The sequence below is a fragment of the Rhamphochromis sp. 'chilingali' genome, assembly GCF_963969265.1.
Source record: "Rhamphochromis sp. 'chilingali' genome assembly, chromosome: 6".
In the NCBI taxonomy this organism is placed as follows: domain Eukaryota; kingdom Metazoa; phylum Chordata; class Actinopteri; order Cichliformes; family Cichlidae; genus Rhamphochromis; species Rhamphochromis sp. 'chilingali'.
Window position 1 is genome coordinate 18897191 of NC_137933.1, and position 23057 is coordinate 18920247.

The 23057-nt window shown below is 42.8% G+C and overlaps 2 protein-coding genes across 2 annotated transcripts; both read right to left on the minus strand.

Annotated features, from left to right (window-relative positions):
• Positions 1-5: 5 nt before the first annotated feature.
• slc5a7a (solute carrier family 5 member 7a) lies at positions 6-9336 on the minus strand. Its single transcript, XM_080884623.1, has 9 exons — positions 6382-9336; positions 5418-5643; positions 5077-5190; positions 4615-4770; positions 4332-4480; positions 3998-4141; positions 3193-3346; positions 2025-2242; positions 6-1911 (listed from the first exon to the last, which is right to left on the minus strand). Exons 2-9 carry the CDS (start codon positions 5599-5601, stop codon positions 1237-1239), a joined length of 1794 nt encoding a protein of 597 aa, XP_080740749.1. The 5' UTR covers positions 5602-5643; positions 6382-9336; the 3' UTR covers positions 6-1236.
• A 154-nt stretch (positions 9337-9490) lies between these two features.
• On the minus strand, positions 9491-22853 carry arl6 (ARF like GTPase 6). The gene is made up of 8 exons (XM_080884624.1): positions 22688-22853; positions 21636-21789; positions 20861-20922; positions 20637-20705; positions 20464-20558; positions 20145-20274; positions 18985-19040; positions 9491-10638 (listed from the first exon to the last, which is right to left on the minus strand). Exons 2-8 carry the CDS (start codon positions 21753-21755, stop codon positions 10613-10615), a joined length of 558 nt encoding a protein of 185 aa, XP_080740750.1. The 5' UTR covers positions 21756-21789; positions 22688-22853; the 3' UTR covers positions 9491-10612.
• Positions 22854-23057: the final 204 nt, after the last annotated feature.

Genomic DNA, 23057 nt, shown 5'->3' on the forward strand with positions numbered 1-23057 from the left:
ATAAATAAACATCCTTCCTATCGTATATGAATAATTTTAACCAGCATTATTTGTCATCCTTGATTTTTTTCTCCACTCTTGTATGTACATAAAGATACACATCACAGAGAAAATAATCTGTACACTGCTGACAACAAGCAAACAACAGATCCGTCTGAACCTGCCACCACATTGTTCTGCAACACTTTGCAAATCATGAATAAAAGCTAGAAGTACACTATCGGATATAATCCGATTTTTTTTTTCCTGTTTTTTTCTTTTTTGGTAGAGGTTACATTCATATTCAAGTCTTAGTTCACTGCAGTCTCACCGGCATCAGAGCTGTGGAAACGAGAGCATCTGTTTTACCGAGCTTCATTAAGGCAGCTGATTACAAGATCATTTTAAACACTAGTTTACATACTTTAAAACAGTGTCTACACCTGACATTAAAGAGAATATTAGCTAATGCTTCAAGTCGGCTACCATCACTACTGCTTGTATATTTTCTACACGGCGTGGCACGTGATTCGTGCCTTTCTTGATTCACAGTAATTATGAGTATAGGTTCATTGATCTATAACGAACATGAGAGACGTGACTTCCTGTCTGTCTTTATGTGGAATTGTGTGAGAACTAATTTATATATGAAAACCCAGTTTAATAAAAGAGAAAATCATATCCATCATCTCCTTTTGCTGATCTGTTTCAGTTACTCTCACAGGCGGCGCTCTGTAATCATTTCCGTACAGCTGTTAAGGTGTGTGTGTGTGTTATTGCTTTCATCTGATTTGTACATTGAGTCTAAACAGTGGTTGTGCTGTCAGTCTGTGTTGTACTTCTGATTGAATATTTCACCCTCTTTTGCTCTGTGTGAACAGTAGCATCTTTCAGCAAGTGAGCGCCTTTCTTGTTATCGATGGAAAATTAATAATCAATTAAAAAGTCTCTAAACACAGTTTTCACCAAACCAGTTAATAAAAAGAATGAATATATAGTAGAAACAGCTATTGATAAATACTCTGAGTGTATGTATGTATGTAGGCGTGTTTGCTTTACTTCACAGAAAGACCGCTTCATGTCTTGACAATCAGCAAGCTGCTACACTATATATCCTGGCACGTAGCTGTTATCCAGTCAGGCGGGGTGCTGTATTTGTAGTCCCGTAAGACGATGTTTCTTTGCTGTCTTTTGATTCTCTGTCAGTTCAGTCAATTGCTCACTTTTTGTTTATTTAATTTTCTTCATTTTACTGCGTCATTCTTCCTCGTGGTGGGAGGAGTCAGGGCTGGACTCTTCCTCTTCCTCCTCTACTGTTTCTGTTGGCAACGTATCACGGCGTGTAAAGGCAGCCGCCAAGGTCACACTCAGCCGCGGTTTCATGGGCGCCATCTCCGACAGCCCGATGGCGTTGCCACGAGTCACAAGCGTAGTTTTATCCATGATCTCTCCGCTGTGCTTGGACACCACGGCATCAAGAAAGTCGTATTTGTGTGAAATCTTGCCACTCTCAAACAGGTACTTTGCCAGGTATGAGACAGCAACGTTACCCAGAAAGGAGGCCAGCATCGATACGGTCTTGAAGGGGAACTTTTGGACAACGATTTCTTCCAGTTCTCCGGTTATATGGTGCTTCCGCTGCTCAGTCATCCAGCCGGGGTAGTAAATGAAGGGAGGAAGCTGCAGGTAGGGCTCACCTCCGCCTATACGCAGCACCATACCAAACAGATATGCAGCTACTGAGCCGTAAGTGTTGGTTCCTTTGACAAAGAGCACACTGAGCAGCTGGGGGAAGATGATGACGTAAACCAGATCTGAGCTCAGGTACCAGAGGCCGTAAACCGTGCCGGTTACCAGGGCCATCAAGGTGGCAAGACCGCCGAATACAAAGATAGTGATACGCATCACCCACACAATTTCACGGTCAGATGCCTAAGCAGAAAGATAGAAGCGAAAAATACACGTCAAGATGAATTTTATTTAAACTTAAAGAGAAAACTGTTAGTGCATAATTACATGTGTCCAAGGACCAGACATGCACTTACTGACTGTCTGAAGGCAAGCTGGTAGATGTTCCTTGCAAACATGGAGCTTGCTGAAAGGATGGAGGAGTCTGCAGACGACATGACGGCTGCAGAAACTGCTCCCAGGCCAAAAAAGGAGACAAATGGAGGGCAAAGGTGTTGGAGGACAATGGGTAATATCATATCTGCTTCAGTTTTGTTTTTAGGGGGAATGGCACCGTAGGATGTCTGGTTCCAGTCTGAGGACGGCAAAATAAACATTTTAAAAGACATCCGTGATGAACAGAAGTGCAAAATACACCCACTAATATCTATAAATCTATACAAGCACATTCATGCAGAGAAATTCATAATTCTGCACCAACGAAATTCAACCAAATAAACAGAGAAACATTAAAGCCATAGCTGGACATGCACAACATGTTAAATATTAAATATATTTGCACTGGAGAATCACATTTGTTCTTTTAAATTTCTTGCTTCTGCAAATAATAGATATAAATAATATATATTTTAGTACAGGACAAAACAGAGCAACATCACCTGTTCACTGAGGAATCTGAAGCCAGAAAAAAATCTGAAGATCAAACTACTAATTCGGTCCCTTGCCTCCCTCTAATGTAATATTTACACAACCAGCATGGTTATTAAACTGATTGCTGTTTCATTATGGATGAGGCGAACCAGCTGCTATTTACCAGGTTCTCTCAGATCTAAGGGCAACATGGATCCATCCAGAGCAGTCCCAAACAAACACACACACACACACACACACACACACACACACACACACACACACACACACACACACACACACACACACACACACACACACACACACACAAACATACATAGAATGACACCTTCTTCTGGCTTTATACACAACATAGAAGTACTTCACAAAAGACATGAAAAGAATATAAGATAGCAGCATCAGGTACTTGGCATCTATGGCTAAGTACTGGGAGGCAAACCCATGGCACACTTTGGCTGAAACACACTCATTGTTGAATCCAACCTTCGTTTTTCATCTGAAGGTTCTTGTATAGATGTGACACTATTGTGAAGTATCAACACCTGCCACAGTATTCAGGACAGCACTTCCACTTTACCATGATGACAGAAGACAGAGCTGCTGACCCTCATCATACATACATATATGAATACACCATACATTATTGTCTCTAACCTGTGGAGGCCCCGATGGCCCCGATGAGAACGGAGGGCACAGCCATGACGAGGCACCCGAAAGCAGCCAGAAAAGAAAGGACCTGGGCGTACGTAGCCGAAGAGGCTGACAGGACTCTCTGGAAATACACTTGCCAAGGTATTCCTCCTAACATCTGCAGCACAGTTCAAATCAAGTGAATAGCACTCACGGTCAATATAATCTCATTTATTATAACCCCAAATCATAAATCTGTACAACAAGCAAAATCCTCTAATCAAAAAGATTTTTAACTGGGGGGGATAAGAAAGTTATTAAAAGCACAAGATGAGGTCATGATTGAAGGAGAAAAATACTTTTAATCATTTGCATTTAATTTGTGTTTGCATAAAAACATTTAAAAAAAACCAAACTGTGCTATAAAGTAAAACCACATTACAGTCAACTATTACAGCTTCACAGCAGCTGCCGGTAAGCGGAAGATTCATTTTGAGAGTCTAATACATTTTATTGCTGCAACAAGCAGTTATTACTATGGCAAATTCACTTTTAGATGATTTATCAGAGTAATCAGCTGGCAGAATTTGTCTCCAAAATAAAAGAAGAAACTAATACAAATGTAAATCAGTGGTTACTATAGTTCACCGATTTTAAATGCCTCTGATTGGCAGCATTCACTATTTTCAGCTCATTTCAGTCATTTTGGAGTATTTGATCAACAAATCGTCTCACAATTTAATTTATCCATCTAATTAGTGTCAGTATTTTTCCAGGGTAATAAAGCAGTGAGATAAAACATGAGATCAACAGCTCGTGGTTACAGTACCAAGAGGCAGAAGTTGTCAATCCAGACCCAAGTGTCCCCCTTCTGGACGCTGCCTATCCAGGGTGACTGGTACAAGTGCTTCACGGCAGTAACAGTGATGTCTGACACCGCAGGGTTGATCAAAGCAAAAGGGACACTGATCCACTGCAGACAAGAAAAACAAGTATCGATGGAAAAGAAGATGAGAAGAGAGACGCTGCATACAAGAAAATCCAAATAAAAGAGGGTTCTTAAAAAAATATATAGAGGTGAAGCAGTATATATTTGCATGTTTTTTGTTACACTACCGTATATTAATGAGGGTGATTTAATTTTCAGATTGGCGTGAACCTACCAGACCAACAAAGATACAAAACAGCTGCACAACATCTGTGTAGGCCACAGAGTAAAGTCCTCCAACCAGGGTGTAAAAGATTGCAATAAGCGCAGAGATGACCACGGACATCTTAATGTTGATGTCCACGATGACACTCAGAGTGGCACCTGAGATCGTGAAGAGATGAACAGATTGAAAGGATGTTATGATCACTGCAGCATCATGAAGTCAAATGATGAAGCTTGACTTCACTGACCACACCGATCGCTTATCTTGTACTGATTACAACAGTAAAATTTACCGAGGGCTGATAAGATGGCGGCAGACCAGAAAATCTCGCCCATGAGAGCAGGTATGAAGAGAAGGCCTCCCATTCGTTTCCCGTACAGCTGCTGGAACGGGTCCAACATAGTGACGTAACCTCGTGAGCGCATGGGCTTAGCAAAAAAGAGACCACCTGGTACAAAGGGTGCACACATTACATATTATGTCCACAGCCCCTGGCAGAAAAAAACAACAAACAAACAAAAAAGCAAACCTAAAGAGTCCCCCTCAGACTCTTTAGCAGAATAATACTTGTAGAGGTCTGATTAGCACCCAGTAAGTAAGAGCATTAAAGTGCTGCTTTGTTTAAATGTAAATGGGTAGAAAGATATCAGATCTGTGTCCAAATTGCCCCAAATCCTTTCTCAAGCAATATAATATCTCAGAAGCAATATAAAATCAGCAATTTGCATTATTTTAAACACAAAGAAACACTCACCCAGAACTAGACTGAGTGCATATCCAAATGGGGCTTGAGCCCAAGCCAAGCCATAATCTGGAAGATACACATACTCTGCAGTGCCATTGATGTACCCTCCTCCAACCCAGGTCGCTGGAAATTTTGCACATACACGCATCAGATTAAAGCTTCCAATATGAATTATAACGAGCAAAAATCTGAACACAAACTTGGCCAAAGTGAAATACATTTACAGAACTAATTAAAACAATCAGAAAATATTAATTTAAGCTCATTCCACTTATTAAAAGAAGAAAGTGTCTTTAAAAAAGACACCAATCTCCTTTGTGTCACTTAGTTATAACAAGTTAAAACCTCACCTGTCATGGTGAATCCACCCACAAATAATCCAATATCTCTCCCTCCGACCATGATGGTTTCGCTGCGGTCGGTGCCCTCCGCCTCTCCGGAGTGCTTGTTCTTCCATGCCGCCCAGATGCCAACGAACAGGATCAGCAGATAAAAGACCGCGATAGCCACAAGCCCCTCTACATGGATGGTCATCGTCGCAGCGGTCTTCCGCTAGGAACGGGAAGGCATCAAGACCTGTGTGGAGTCAAAGTTAAAAAAAAAAAGAAGTAATTATTTGGCTTTTATTTCCGACTTTTGGACAAGAAAGTGACAGAAGCAACATGTTGAATTGTTAGGTTGGTTTGAAATAAATGTATAAAAAATAAACATCTTTCTATGCTCGATTTGATGTAATGACTACTTTAACTTTTAAAATGGTAAATTACTTTTTATTCCCTGTTGCCGATACAGAAGCAAATTTCATGTGCTTTTCTACCTTTACAAACAAAAGAAAAAAAATCGAGGTAAAGAGTAACCACAAAAAGCTCTTTATAAAAATATGTTTTTTGGCTATTTTGGGGTAAAATCATCTCCACATTATCGCGTAAGATGAAAATGTATTGAAAATAAATACCATGTTTTCTTGGTACGGTTTATCAAAATAACATGATACAGCCCAAGGTGCATGTTGCCTTGTTGGGGAAAAAACATAGAAACGATTCTTTAAATAAAAAATAAACCAAACAAATTGTTCAGAATTCATTTTAAAAATGGTCAGCGGTCCTATGGTAATAGACTTTGGTCTGTCCTTTTCTTTGTCTGTCTCCTGTAATGAATCATGTACGTAAAATTCAATTTACGCACAGAGCGCATGAAAAAAAATCATTACCCATTTTTGACACGTTAAAAAAACAAGAAAGCGTCCTGTGCAAAAAGCTATTTGCTAAATGCTTCTAAAAATGTAGGAAAACTTGAAAAACATGCAGAACTTACCTGAAGTATTTTTAGAGTCATGTGCTGGGGCACTTAAGGGTAACGGAGCGCGTAACAGACTTTTTCTGAAGACCCTCGACCTTCCGCCGCACAGTGAGGAACAGTCAAATTGAACTGTTGGTGGAGGTCTCCCGGGTGACTTACTGAGGCTTATAAAAGGGGGCAGGTGCCGTTAGAGAACTGAAACCTACGTCAGAGAAACCAAACGTCCCTCTTAATGAGCACTTTGTATTGAAACGCGTCACAGTGTAATGGCTGATGTGAGTGGTGGGAGGGCGGAAGAGATTCCTTTACGCCAAAAGGAGGATGGACGGACATCGTTCACTTTTTAAAGAAGCTCAATAGCCTGACATGAATTTGAATGCGGCGTTTTTACGCACCAAATAATCAATATGTTGTGGGGGAGTTTCAAGCTTCCAGTGGCTCCTGCTCTTCCAAACTCAAGTGATTGATAGTCACTTGACTGCGCAGCCACACTTCACGGCCTTTTGTCCGACGTCCTCTCCTCGTCTCACAATCGCAAACAGCTTTGCTCCGCGCAAGTTTTGAGCGTCGAGGACGTAGAAAGCTTGTCCGAATGTCCTTGCAGGCGAAAAATTATAAAGAGACAAATATCTGTAAATAAAAAATTACTTTAAATATATATCACTCAAATTTTTAATTCCTAAAACCTTCTTGAAGACACTCTCATCTTGGACCTATTAGAACTCGTTTAAGTGTGTCTGCCACTTCCCCTTCAGGATATACTTGAGCTGTGACCACTTAATGGCTTCCTCTGCACGAGCTCGTTTAATCTGGACCTCTTGCCAAAACTGAGGCATCCAATTAGGATGGATCCTGGAGAGCAGCGGAGAGATTTAACGATACGCTCTGACTGGCGAGCACACACATACACACGCGCGCGTATAAGTACAACTGATATCTGATAGAGGGCTGTGGTTTTTACCAAGACAAAAGCTTGTTTTAACTGCTACCCATGTACAGCGCCCTCTTTGGGAAAGACAACATTCTCGTTTCAGCACCAAGGACAGTGGACAATATTCTAACCGCTCAGACTGCGTGAGAATCTGATATGTATGATTGCTACTTCCTTTTAATTATCATAAAGTTAATATTTATGATTTCTCTTTGAGCTCTTTTATTTCATTTGATTAAATCATACGGTCAACAAAACAGAGTTAGACATTAGTAATATGACTTTGGAACTTACCCAGTCTAAGAGTAACAAGGGAGTCTAACATGGCTTTTCAATATACGGTTAATTCTGCAAAACACAGTCAAATACGGTTTGTTTAAAGGCCAAATTACGGCGACAATATATCACAGGAGCATGTGAAAAGCTGAGTACTTGTATGATGGCTGAATTAAAAGTATGTTTTTTTTGTTGACATCTAACTTGATTCTAATCAATATTGATGCCAAAAGCTAAAACATCCGGCAGACAGCTGGAAAGCTTTCTAACGACATGTTTCACAGATGGCTGGGACACAACCCCGATACATTTTCAAGCTAAACACTGAAGCTAAGACTCTACATTTTGTTTAATGGTTGAAGTCTCATTACATACACATTCCTAATAATATTGTTACCTAAAACAGATCGGGTGTGATATATAGCATAATAAGAGCAAGCCTAATAATTGTCATGAATGAATGTTTATGTTTAAAGAAAGTAAATTGGTCAGGGCCCAAGGAGTGGAGGTTTAATGAGCAGCTGTTGCTGGCAGAGCTCAAGATGTCTGAGAGGAAAATCAAGCGCTAAGGAAGTCAAAGATTCACAGAGATGTGTAGAGAGGATTTTCCATATGAAACATCCATCAATTTCCAAAACATGAAACAATTTTTTTCTCCACAAAATGCATTCTTTGAAAGTTAGCACATAGATACAAAAGATAATAAAAAAATAAATAAACAGAGCTTCTGTGAGACACACAGCTTGTTGGGAGGATCTAAGAAGTCTGAGTTTGAATCACAGTCTGGTGAATAAGAAACTTGATCTCTCAGGGAACATCTGCTTGTTTAGAAAATATGCAGGCCTTTGGAGAATTTGAAGAGTTGACCAAACTTATAAAAATAAACAGTCAAGGTTAAAAATAAGTATTCTATCTTCCATTTCTAAGGTTTATCAGAACTTGACAAAATCCTGTCCTTAACCAGGTCTTGAAACAAGATTAATACAACCTGAGATGAACATGACATATTACATATTATTATTTATTAAGTGTGCGCGCCTCTATGCAAGCAGAGGTTTGACAGTCTGTAAAGTCGCAATAAAGTTGCACAGAAAACGATAACATCAAGTTATTCTGCTACACGTGGTTCTACAAGCTGAGTCAGTGTGTATTTAGTTGTTGACACGCTGCTTTTGCTTCATTTTTGCCAAATTAAAAAATTAGATGGTGTAAAAAGTCATGTTTTATAAGTCATCTGCAGTTGTATTTAAATAATTATATTGTGATTATTTTTAATTTTATGTGCCGATACATGAAACCTTAAAATTGAAGGTAGTGCACTTTTTTTTAACCATCACTATAAAGTAGCAATTCAATGTAATGTCCTTACAGCTAACATGAACCAGTACTCAGTGTCTGTGGAGACTAAGTGGGCTGAAAGTTACACATACACCAACTCTGTGCAGTGAAAAACATCACTGGTCATAGATTATTAAGCTCCTGATGTCAACAAGCTTGTTTCAGCTTGCTGTCCTTTTCTGTAAGCTAAAGTGATCAAATGAGGTCTGTTCTGCTTGCTTCATATCAAATCTGTCTGTGATGTTTTCTGTTATTTATTTACAACTCACAGGATTAAATTTGCATTCACATTCACAGCTGTTTGATATTGTCAACCACAGAAAGCTTACAATTCCTTTCATTTCTTTCATTGGATAATGCAAAGAATATTTTCTGCAGTACGTAACACCTGTATAATTACAATTTATAGAGGAAAAGCAGAACTCCAGACTGTGCAGTGAACAAAACAATATTTGGGATTTGTACCCTGAAAGCACCCAAAACACTGAAAATGATTCATTTTTAATTTAAAGCTCAATTAGGGGATGGATCCTGACAAACACACCCACAAACCCCCAAAAATGCAACCACACAGTCAGATCTGTACTTGTTTTTAATGCAAGCTTTCAGCCAGCTAAAGCACAGGACAAAAAGCTTGGGTTCTTGACTTGGTGCAGACTGAGCAGATGTTTTGTTTAGCTGGTCTGCCTTCTGATCACAAGTACCATCAGTCAATTCTAAGAAGCACAATGTTTGATACATTTTCCTTTCAGCAATGAAATAAGGCAAAAAAAGGAAAACGTTAAAATACTTTCAAACAAACATTACAGGCTAGCATTACAATCGTGTATGAAAATCATTTTACAGCTCGGTAACTGATCTCTAGACCCTACAGTTACTGTTACCCATGAACAAAAATACACACGACTTATTTTACAATTTTGTCACTTCGACTACAACTGGAACAATGGTTATCAAACACAAAGCAGAGCTGCATGTGATGTTAGCTGCAATAAGGTAACAGCTGTTGCTGTTTTCTTTTAATGCGGCAGTGAAATGGCCCTCTATGCAAACTTGAAAAAAGGCGACGCACTGGAATACGTGAAAATATTTGGTATTAACGACACAAACAGCAGAAGATTTGCCTATGCTGAAGATATATATGAGAGCAATAGATTGAAATGTATCCTCAGTGGCCCTGAGAAACACAAAAAGTTGAAAATAAGAGAGCATTTGGCATATGTCAGAGGTGGGAAAAAAAATCTTTCACTTATTTCCCAAAATTGTTTGACTTTTAGAAATTTGTGTGATATATGGAGGCTCTCAAAAAGCGTCCATAAAATTTCAGAGCACAGCATTTATCTCCTGCTGTAATGGCGCAGTGGAAATGAATCGTGAGTCAGTGGGGAAAAGGACACAATAAGGGATGAGATAAATGGAAACAGACTTCTTCAGTGAGAGAATGCTTTAAATATTATTTTTCCTTTCAAAACGTCCATGAGGAATTTTAAACATGAGCACTTTGCCATGTCTTCAGTCACAGATTTCTCACTGACCTTTTCCTCACAGTCAATTCATTCTTTACATTTTTTTACTGATACCAAGTTTTTTCGACTGACAAAAATACATTAATGAAAAAAAACAAAAACCCATTCTGAACATTGAATTTTGGTACAAATAAAAGACTAGACTGCGACTTCTGGCCGATGCCCCTTCACGCCCTCATGTTCGCATTGTTTTGATTTGATCTGGAAAAAAGTGAGAAGTATGGTTAAGAAGGAATATACAGCACAGGTTTCATTTATGCACTGCTATCACTTATGATGCAGGAAACCAGAATACTGACCAAGTCGTCTGTGGAGAAAATGGCATATGCTGCAGTAACATTGATTCTATGAACCTTCTGACTCCACGTTAAACTGACGACTCGATAATTAAGCGATAATGGTCAGAGCAGAGCATTCCTTTATGAATCTGACATCATTATTAAGGATATAGGAAAGGGTACACATCTAGGCATGGTTCACTGTTACACCCAAATAATCCTATTCTCCACTAACCAAGGCACACTGACAGTAAATCAGTAAGGTAGAACTAATTTTGAATAAAATCTACTAGACAGCATAACAATAAGACAACACAGCATTTAGTACTCACTGCATAATTTGATCTATGGCAGGATTTTAGCGAGAGCATTAAATGTTAAAAAAAAGAAAAATAATATGACGATGCAGAACACACTGTGCTTTGCTCAATGACATAAAACACATGACCATTCTGATATGCTGAACAAAAAGATATTTGAAAATTTTCCAAAAAAGGCATGAAAAAATAAGATTATCAACTAGTCGTGTGAACAAGACAGTTTTCTTAGGACTGTATGCAGTCATGTGAAGAACTAAGCAGGTTCGCTGCAGGTCTTAATGCTCAATTCCGATTTTTTGATCAAATCCGATTTTTTGTCTGCTTCTTCACACTACAAATAAAATGTGACAGTAAACACGCTCTAGTGTGAACCCTCAAAGCGGCCCGCATGCGCTAAAGAAGACGTCACACAAAATGCGCTCTGTTTAGACCCAGACCAAACAGTATTGTTTGACTGTTTTGGACTTTATGTTTCCCAATCTTGCTTTAAATTATAAGGTTATTTTGTTATTTAGATATGGCCTAATAATTATCCTTATTGCTGTTTTAGAGAGGAGCGGTGCTTCAAAGGATAGTTGCAGATTTCTGTAAGAATCTGCAGATTATACAGTACAAATAAAATGTTCACGTTTCTCCAACGTTGTTTTTCCAACAGTTTCACTGACATCTACACTGGATGGCCAGGAAGTGTTCACGATGTCTTCTCTGGAGCTGATAATTGGCGTCTGTCTTGTGTCAGTGATGTAAAAGACGAATTTAATGCGACATGACCGTTCAAACAGCAGTCGCTTTCTGAAACATCAGACATGTATCGGATTCAGTACCACATACAAAAGTGACCCAGATCGGATTTGAAAATATCGGATTTGTGCCGTTCACACTGTCATACTGTCATGGTCCCTGTGTCTCCCCGGCCAGCCCAGTGTGGCCACAAGTGTTTGTTGTTTTTCTCTCGCTCTCTCTCTCTCCTACCTGTCTGCCTGGGCGGAGCTCTGATTGGGCTCCTGCCCTTGGCCCACGCACCTGCAGCTGATCTCAAGCGAATTGCAGTTCTCTGGCTTTTAAGGCTGGGGCTCTGAGCTATTCGTCGCTGGAATATTGAGTAACTCTCGTTAGTATTGCCTGGCTTCCTTGCGATTCTACTGTTCCCGTGTTTGCCTTCGACTTACCCTCGTCTGTGTAAACAGGTTTACCTGGATCAGCCCTTTTGTGACCCCTGGACCCCGTGAGTAGGAAAGTGAGCTGAGCTGCTTGTGTGGAGACTGTTTGGACGAGGAGCAGAGCGAGTGCGAAGAAGTGTGTCTCCCCAGCCTATTGATCCCCGGGACCCTGGTGTTTCCCCCCTCCCTTCACGTGTATATAGCGCACCAGTGTGATTAATAAAGTGTCGTTGAACTGTGCTACCTCAGTCTGCGCCTGAGTCCGTTCCACCCCCGTGACAGAATATTCCAGCCACCATGGACTCAGCAGATTCAGCTTCCTCCCCGTCTCCCTCCGCCCCGGTCACAATGGAAGCGATCTTACAACGCCACGAGCGAATACTTGTTCACCTCAGCGAGAATGTCGCTGCCTTAACGCTAGCAGCTGCTCAGCGCACTCCATTGCCGGAACCCTCGCCTACCAGCGAACCCGCCCAGGTGTCATCAAGCTCCGCAGTACGTGCTGCCTCACCGGTTCCGATCCCGGCTGTGTGTGAGTTTAATCTCCCCACACCTGAGCTGTTTTCAGGGGATGTAGGGAAGTGTGCGGGTTTTCTTATGCAGTGCTCTCTCCAGTTTCGCCAGCGGCCTCATGCCTTCTCTAATGACGGGAGTAAGATCTCATATTTTGTTCAGTTGCTACAAGATCGTGTGCTGACCTGGGCACAAGCCGTGCTGAGCGCTAGTCCCGAAATCACTTATGATGATTTTTTGTCTCTGTTTCGGAGTGTTTTTGATAAAGGCTCCACTGCTGCGGCGGCTGGGCTCCGCCTCATGAATCTGAAGCAAGGTAAGCGGAGCATGGCAGATTTTTCAGTTGACTTTGGGACACTAGCGACGCAAGCGGGGTGGGGGCAGGAAGCATTAAAGACGGCACTGCTAAATAATGTGAGCGAGGAGATTAAAGATGAACTGATGGTGCGTGAGTTACCCTCCTCTTTAGGTGCGATCATGTCCCTATGCATCTGAATAGACGATCGCCTGTGTGCACGGCGAAGCACGCAACGTCGCTTCGCTCAGCCTCGGCCACCGAGGGACGCCTCACCGGGGCCTGGAGCGGCACGCGAGCACGGCGAGGTTGAGGAGGAGGAGCAGCCCATGCAACTTGGACGTTCGCAGCTCTCGCCCGCAGAACGTCAATGGCGTATGGCCGCCGGTGAGTGTCTATATTGCGGCCGTCAGGGCCATTTTGCCTCTTCATGCCGCGCACGGGCAAAAGGGCGCGCTCGCCAGTAGTTGAGAGAATACTGGTGGGCGATATAACGACTAAAAGTTCTCTCCCCTGGCTTATGTTACCTGCAAAACTCACCATTAAGAATGTTACCCACTCTCTTCAAGCTCTAGTGGATTCAGGTGCTGAGCAGAGTTTCATCGCTCTGGCGAAAAAGCTAAACGTCACACTACACGCCCTACCCGATCCACTTGCTGTCACAGCCCTGTCTGGGCAACGCTTGTCGGACATAACCCAAATCACAGAACCCCTGTCTCTTACTCTCTCGGGTAACCACTCAGAGTGCATCGAGCTTTTCGTGTTTCAAGCACTGCGCACCCCCCTTGTATTGGGTTATCCATGGCTGCTCCAGCACAATCCGCACATCGATTGGAAGAAAGAGAGAGTAACCGGGTGGAGCAATGACTGCTACATGAACTGTCTCAAAGCTGCACCTGCTCCAACCACATCTCCAGGGTCTGACCAGCCGGTCGAGCCCCCGGATTTGACCTCGGTCCCGCGTGTTTATCATGATTTGGCTGAAGTGTTTAGTAAAGACGGGGCGCGTTCACTTCCCCCTCATAGACCGTATGACTGTGCGATTGATCTCCTGCCTGGGGCTCCGCTTCCATCTGGTCGTTTGTACAGCATTTCTCAGCCAGAGAGGGAGTCTATGGAGAAGTATATTGCAGACTCTCTCGCTGCGGGCATCATTCGGCCGTCGTCCTCCCCAGTGGGAGCGGGGTGTTTCTTTGTTGCTAAGAAAGACAAGACCCTTCGCCCCTGTATCGACTATCGCGGGCTTAACAAAATCACCGTTCGTAACAAGTATCCTCTGCCCCTTCTTTCTTCTGCTTTTGAGTTACTTCAGGGTGCCACGATCTTCAGTAAGTTGGACTTGCGCAATGCCTACCATCTGGTGAGAATCCGTGAAGGGGATGAGTGGAAAACGGCCTTCAATACTCACCTAGGCCATTTCGAGTACCTTGTGATGCCGTTCGGCCTGACCAACGCCCCGGCCGTGTTCCAGGCTCTTGTTAATGATGTTCTCAGAGACTTTATTAACCGATGTGCTTTTGTCTACTTAGATGACATTCTCATCTTCTCCAAGTCTAAAGCGGAACATGAGGTATATGTGAGGCAGATCCTGCAGCGCCTGCTGGAGAATAGGCTCTTTGTTAAAGGAGAGAAATGTGACTTCCACATGGATTCAGTGGCATTTCTGGGCTACATCATCACCAAAGGGGATTTGAAACCTGACCCGGCAAAAGTTCAGGCAGTGTTGGACTGGCCCAAACCACCCGATCGCCGGCAGCTTCAGCGCTTTCTGGGGTTTGCTAACTTCTACAGACGTTTCATCAGGGATTTTAGTAAAGTTGCTCTGCCTCTCTCTAGGTTAACGTCACCCAAGGTGCCATTCCACTGGGACCGGCTGGCTCAGGAAGCCTTCTCTCACCTCAAGGAACGGTTCGCCACCGCCCCGATCCTTCGCCAGCCGGACCTCTCCCTGCAGTTCGTTGTGGAGGTGGATGCATCGGAGTCTGGAGTAGGGGCCGTGCTCTCCCAACAATTCGAGGGTAAGCTCCACCCCTGTGCCTTTTTCTCTCGTCGTCTTTCCCCAGCCGAGAGGAATTATGACATCGGAGACCGCGAACATCTGGCCGTAAAGCTGGCTCTGGAGCAGTGGAGGCACTGGCTGGAGGGGGCTGCACAGCCGTTCATTGTATGGACCGATCATAAAAACCTCGAATACATCCGCTCGGCGAAGCGGCTCAACTCACGGCAGGCCAGGTGGGCTTTGTTCTTCACCCGGTTTAATTTCACCATCACTTACAGGCCAGGCTCCCGTAACGTTAAACCAGACGCTCTTTCCCGGCAATACGCCCCAGTCGGAGAGGAGTCCGACCCTGGATCTGTTCTGCCTACTTCCTGTGTTATTGGAGCAGTTACATGGGAGATCGAAGAGCTCATCCGGGAGGCACAAGAAACCGACCCTGATCCTGGCACGGGCCCCCCTGATCGACTCTTTGTTCCGGCGGCTGTCCGGTCCCGGGTGCTCCAGTGGGCTCACACGGCCCGTTTTTCCTGCCATCCAGGAGTTAACCGCACCACTGCATTCCTGCGCAGGTATTTCTGGTGGCCCGCCCTCATTAAAGACTCACGGGAGTACGTCACCGCCTGCACCACTTGTGCTCAAAATAAGCACTCCAATCAACATCCGTCTGGACGTCTGCAGCCACTCTCCACACCCAGCCGACCCTGGTCCCACATCTCTCTGGATTTCGTCACTGGTCTGCCACCATCTGCAGGTAACACTACAATATTGACCATCGTTGACCGTTTCTCCAAAGCTGCCCATTTCATTGCGCTTCCTAAGCTCCCCACAGCCTTGGAGACTGCCCGACTCCTCACCACGCATGTTTTTCGGCTCCATGGCATCCCTGAGGACGTTGTCTCGGACCGGGACCCTCAGTTCACGTCGCGGGTGTGGAGGGAGTTCTGCTCTGCCATAGGAGCCAAGGTGAGCCTCTCCTCTGGCTTCCACCCGCAAAGCAACGGCCAAACAGAGCGCATCAACCAAGAGTTGCTTCGTGCCCTTACGTGCCGAATCTAAGAAACTCACCCCCAACTTCATCGGCCCGTTTGAAATCAGTGCTGTAATCAACCCTGCTTCCGTCCGCTTGGCTCTGCCACGCAATATGCGTATTCATGATGTGTTCCATGTCTCTCAGGTCAAGCCAGTGGTCTCCAGCCCGTTGTGCCCTCCTTCCAGGCCCCCGCCGCCCCCCCGGCTCGTCGGTGGCCAGCTGGTTTACGCCGTCTCGCGCATCTTGGACTCCCGCCGCCGGGGTCGGGGTTTTCAGTACCTGGTTGACTGGGAGGGCTACGGGCTAGAGGAACGTTCCTGGGTGCCCCGGTCGGCTATCGTGGGTAGGGGTCTGCTCCGGGACTTCCACCGCCTGCACCCGGGTAAGCCTGGTGGGTCGCCGGGAGGCTCCCGTTGAGGGGGGGGTACTGTCATGGTCCCTGTGTCTCCCCGGCCAGCCCAGTGTGGCCACAAGTGTTTGTTGTTTTTCTCTCGCTCTCTCTCTCCTACCTGTCTGCCTGGGCGGAGCTCTGATTGGGCTCCTGCCCTTGGCCCACGCACCTGCAGCTGATCTCAAGCGAATTGCAGTTCTCTGGCTTTTAAGGCTGGGGCTCTGAGCTATTCGTCGCTGGAATATTGAGTAACTCTCGTTAGTATTGCCTGGCTTCCTTGCGATTCTACTGTTCCCGTGTTTGCCTTCGACTTACCCTCGTCTGTGTAAACAGGTTTACCTGGATCAGCCCTTTTGTGACCCCTGGACCCCGTGAGTAGGAAAGTGAGCTGAGCTGCTTGTGTGGAGACTGTTTGGACGAGGAGCAGAGCGAGTGCGAAGAAGTGTGTCTCCCCAGCCTATTGATCCCCGGGACCCTGGTGTTTCCCCCCTCCCTTCACGTGTATATAGCGCACCAGTGTGATTAATAAAGTGTCGTTGAACTGTGCTACCTCAGTCTGCGCCTGAGTCCGTTCCACCCCCGTGACACATACCATGATTGGATATGGGTCGCATAGGGTCAAAAAAGTCAGATTTGATGCGCCTTCGCCTGCAGTGTGAACGCAGCCTAAGTGCACCCTTACTGCTTCCGTTAGAATTAAGAGGATAAGAGGCAGCCTGGTGCTGCTATCAAATACACTTGATTAATTGATGATCAGCAAGTGCGAGCACCACTATAAACACAGAAGGTTTTGGCAGTTGTTGTGCGTTAACAGCAGTGGATCTCCCAGTAAATTCACACAAAGGTCAGAGTTACATCTCAGATGCTACAGGCCTTAGTATACTAAATGTTAAAGTTCAACAGTAAAATTTGAAAAAGACTGAACAAGTATGGATTCCTTAGAAGGGTTCCCAGGAAAAAGCCTATTCTGTCTAAATAGAAAATTGCAAACTTCTGGAACAATGTCCTTTGGACATATCAGTCCAGAATAGAGGTGTTTGGCAATAATGCACAGCGCAATGTTTGCTGAAAACCAAAACACAGCATATTAGCACAAAAACCTCATACCAACTTTCAAGCACGGTGATGATGATTTAGGCTGGTTTTGCAGCTACGATACCTTGGCACCTGGCAGTCACTAAGTTGACCATGAACGCCTCTCTATATCAAAGTTTACAGAGGAAACCATCTGTAAAAAAACTAAAGCTTGGCTGAAATTGCATCATGCAGCAAGACAATAATCCCAAGCACAGCAGCAAATCTACAACAGAACGGCTGAAAAAGAAAAGAATCTATTGAGACCTTAAGAGAGCTGTGCATAAAATGCAAGCAAACCTCAATGAACCAAAACAACACTGTAAAGAAGAGTAAACCAAAAGTGGACTGGAATTTCCTCCTTCATGTGAAAGGCCAATAAAGTCATAAAGAAAAGGTTTACTTCAAGTTACTCCTGCTAAGCGTAGTTTTACACGTGGCTGAATTATGGGGTTACCATATTTTTCAGACCATAAGGTGCACCAGATTATAAGGTGTATTAAGTGAAACAAAACAGTCTGATAAGTCAAACTTTATTCAACTCATTCTTCTTGCTTCCTCCACTGCGGTACGGCCTGTATTATTAATATACTGCAACAACATGCTCTATTCCCATGTTGTTGCAGTATATTAATAACCGACTTTATATTGTGGATGGATTATCTCAGTTGTTCTCCTGACTGAAGTTCGGTCCGTTTACAGCATCCTGCCATGCGACTGCATTTGTCTCTAACCATCAGGAACGTTCTTGTTAACTTTTATCAAGTGGAAAAAGTTAGCATTCATCCTCCAGCTTCACTGTGTTTATGTTATGCAAACCTAGCTGTGTCGCTAGCGATCACGTAGCACATCATTATAAACCAGCTAGTTCAACTTTAGTAACAACTACAGAAGTCACTGCTGTTTAGTTTTCTGTCTTCATTTATGTTGGAAGTGATAGCAGAGCTGTACGTTTTAATTTTTTTCAGAAATCTCTCAGTCAGAACATGCTATATCATATTTAGGTGGAAACTAGCAAGCTAACTTCCTGTTAACTTCCTGTTAACTTCCATCTCCGTTAAAATATAATAAATTCTGTTTTCATGGATGCCTAGATGTTAAACTTAATTGTTACACCTGGTAAAGCAATAACATTGATCATTTTATTAAAGATGAAAGAATTTAGACAGTTTTTAATGCCGCAGTGATCGTTTGACCTTGGGGACCTGAAGCGGAGTTTGGACCCTGATTACTCCGCAATGCTCCCGACTTCGGTACTGTACTGTACTGTTGGTTTTTGAGAAAATTAAAGGATTTTAAGTGCGCCTTATAGACAGAAAAATACGCCTGTTAAAAAAAAACAAAAAAACTAACTGTATAAATCTTGAAAGTCATTTAAAATGTATGTAATATGTACTCTAATGGTTAACAGTGAACTACACTGTGAGATGAACTCACTAGTGGATGTCCACTTTCCCCATTTTCATGTATATTCATTCCTACTATACCTTGTAACCAGTCGACTCCCTCCTGTAAACCGTCTCCTGTCAGAGCATTGGTGGCACTGAAAAATATCAAAATACACACTGATAAAAGCACAAAGCAGAAAACCTTCAAGTGACTGCTTTGCCAAATCCACATCCTTAATACTGAGGGTGCAAAGGCAAATCGAAAGAAATCCATTAACCACTGTGTAACAAATCCCTATTTAGGGTTTTTTGTCAGTCTTGTGATTTAACATGGGATACTCTTAGTATGCTTAGCTGTGTGTGGTGTCACTTGCACAGAACATGGAATTAATTTCTTTCTTCCATGTTTAGATTTAACAATGTGCACCAAGTGACACTGTATAATTCATAATATATGAAGATAACACATATAATAAGATGTATAATATATCTTATCTGCAACCAGCATAAAAAAAGGAATAAAATCGCAGAAGGTTCCGTATATTTTTTGTTCTGGTGAAGGATAAAAAAATATTCATTTTCATTGTCAAGTGTTAACGAGCTTGTGTCAATCAATAGAGTAATTTAGTCTCAGGTCACTGAAGTAAATGTTCTAGTGTAACAGTGAAGAGATAGAAATATTTTTGCTGGGTTAATATGACATCTTGTGGCAGATGGCAGATTTATCCTGTCTTCCTCCCATCATCCTAACTGGTTACTTCCTGTTAAAGGGGAGTTTTTCCTTCCCACTGTCGCCAAAGTGCTTGCTGATAGGGGGTCAAATGATTGTTGGGTTTTTCTCTGTATGTATTATTGTAGGTTTTACCTTACAATACAAAGCGCCTTGAGGCGAGTGTTGTTGTGATTTAGTGCTGTATAAATAAAACTGAACTGAAAAATAGATGTTCATCAGAACTATTTCCAGTCATACAATATAAATGTCCCAGTATTAATATCCTGGACTTCCGCCGAGAGGAAGTGATCAGTACAGTTTGGGCATCTTAGTTCAATATGATCGTACACCAGACAATAACAAAAAACAAACTTGCATGCTGTGTAATAAAACTTGTTCTGCCCTTGAAATGGACTTTCGTATAATGTGATGCATCAGGAAAACCGCGAATGGTGCTGGTATGCTCACATCAGACTGCAGTGTAGCTGTTGTGTCTATAATAACTACACTGCTTCAATGGCAATGACATAAAAGTAAAAGCTCGTACCAGATGTGCCAGGGTTTGTCTTTGATGTTCTCCAAACACAGCAGCTGTGAGACCTTAACTGAAGTCAGAGCATCCCTCATATCCATCTTATTAGCAAAGAACAGAATGGGGATCCTCCGGTGTTTAATATCTGCAAGGAGAGAGAGATTAAAGTTTCAGAGTTGTGCTGTTAATTAGAAATGTTATTAGCTTCAAATAAATGAACAATATTTTGAAACTAAATTTAAAAAGGCAATTAAAAAAAAGAAACCTTTAAACCTGATTTAATTTTACACAAAATAAATATGTGAACAAGTGGCTAAAAAAAAAAAATCCTTACCAGGATGATTTAGTAATGTGTCCAGTTCTTCTTTGGCCACTACCATCCTCAGTTTGTCTGCGCTATCAATGACAAATATGATAGCCTGGCCTTCCCTGGGAAGAGATGAGAGATATTAATTAACGTATATCAAAACAAAAATCTTGCAAAGGCTGTTTTGGGATCACACTCACTTGTAGTAATGTTCCCAAAGGTTTCTGTATCTGCCTTGACCTGACATGTCAAACACTGTGAAAGAAAGACTAGAAGAAGAGAAGAAAATCACATGTGTATGAAGTTTATGTAAATAACGAGACAAGCAATAAAATATATTAATCTGTAACAGATGTTCAATAATGTAAAGGATGACAATACTTTATTACTGGGTTTCAATTCAATATTAAACCACAGCAGCTACCTGGATGTCTTGAACTTCTCTATGCTGAAGCCAATTGTTGGGACAATATCTTGTACCTGAGCCTGAAAAAGAAGGGCACCATGTTCTCATTAGCAGCTTCAGGTGGGGAAAACACAGTATTTAGTAGTAGCAACATTCCCTCTACAGTACTGTCTTTTTCTCATTGTATTGGCTACATCTCACCCTATCCTTGACATCCTCCTCTGTCATACCAACCCCCTGCACGCCCCCCTTCACTACATCTACAAATCTTCTCTGTGGTTTTTCACTTTTCCTCCTGCCTGGCAACTCCACATTCAACATCCTCTTTCCAGTATATCCACTATCCCTCTTCTGCACAAGTCCAAAGCATGTCAGACTTGCCTTCCTAACTTTGTCTCCGAACCGCTTGACCTGTACCGTCCCTCTGATGTAGTCACCCTAACCCTAACCCATCTTTAGCTGTGCCTCCTGTCTTTTTGTCAGTACCCCCGTCTCCAAACCATATATCATAGCAAGTCTGACTACCAGTGTGTGAATGTGTGTGTGAATGGGTGGATGACTGGTTGTGTAAAGCGCTTTGGGGTCCTTAGGAACTAGTAAAGCGCTATACAAATACAGGCCATTTACCATTTACCATCTTCTAAACCTTTCGTTTTACTATTGCTGGTATCCTTCTGTCATAAATCACCCCTGACACCCATCTCCACCCCTTACACCCCACCTTCACCTTTCTCATCAGCGTTATCAACATAAAGATGAGTGATGCAACATCTCTTGTATTAGAAAGACTTACATTCGAGGGCTTCAGTCTGTTGATGATGGTGGTTTTTCCACTGTTGTCCAGACCGAGACACAGCACGTTCACCTCCTTCTTTAAGCCCAGCCAACCCGCCAACTTGTCAAACAACCCCATTGGCTACTCAGCAACCATCAGCTGTCTTTATGACCTTCAAGTAACATAACATAAACACAGAAAGATTTAGAATACAGCAATACTTTACAGCAAGTGCTGGAGATTATACAGGGTACTTCACGTGTCCTGGAAAATTCACAACATGAGGACCTGCAACTCTAAAGAAGCTGTGGTCACGCACTGATCACCCACCTGTTGCTAATCACATGCAATGGCTATCAGAAACAAGTCAGTCCTAGGAACCCTTTTAAATGTTATACTTTAGCCTGGTGACCCCGAATGTAATCACACGGTAACTGGGCTGTGCGACATAATGTTATCTGTTGTTGTTCGATAACATTAAGCCACTTCTACAAAAATAATGAGTAATCTAGACTTTATGGGAATGGGAACGTGTCCTGTGTGGGAAACGTTTCATATTTCATTGCTAGCATAGTTACAGTACTCATCGTTAGCTCTGAGATCACCAAAGGGACAGCGAAAACTGAACAAGTTCACATTTCTGCTGCATAATTAGCATTCACACTCAAGTTGCTGCAATAACAGATGGACGGCATAACGCCAAGAAATAGCGTTTGTGTTTATGCCTCGCCAAACCCAACAACATTTAACCTTGTTATCGTTAGCCTCAGCTAACGTGCTTAGTGGGCTCTAGAATATAATTATCAGTCGCTACTGCTACTTCGTTAATCTCTTGTTGTTACTGAAGCTAGTTACCCTTAGCCAACCTCTTTCCACAAGCTTTACATCAGCGAGCCCTCGTAACGCGGTAGGCTTTTAAAGCCTAGTGCGGTACTCGATATTTAAATGAACAGTCTCAGCCATCAAGGCAATATAGTTCATCGTTGAGTTACCACGACAGCTAGTGATGCTTTAGCTATGGTTAGCTTGTATTATCCTGTGCTAAAGTGTATATTGAAGATGTACTTTACCTGTAATTTTCGCTTGAGTGTCTACGTTCGAGTCGCCCTTCCCTTCCCTTTACTTCACTTTACTTAATATTAAATCGTTTTTGCATTCATTTCTCTGCTTGCCTCTTAAGCTCCATGACCTGCTGAAAAACCCACTGAGTTATTTACACTGTGTTGCTGGGAGACCACCGAATTGACTCTAGTCTGACCCCTACAGGGCAGAACAAAACTTACTTCCAATCTGATACCTTTAGCAGCCAGGTTTTAGGCACGCAAGGTGTGTCAAACATAAGGCCTAGAAGGCAGATTCACCCCGGCAAAGACTGAAATCAGGCCCACTGGAAGGCTTTGGAAAATGTGAAGATTTTTGAACTGTATTTTACTGTATATA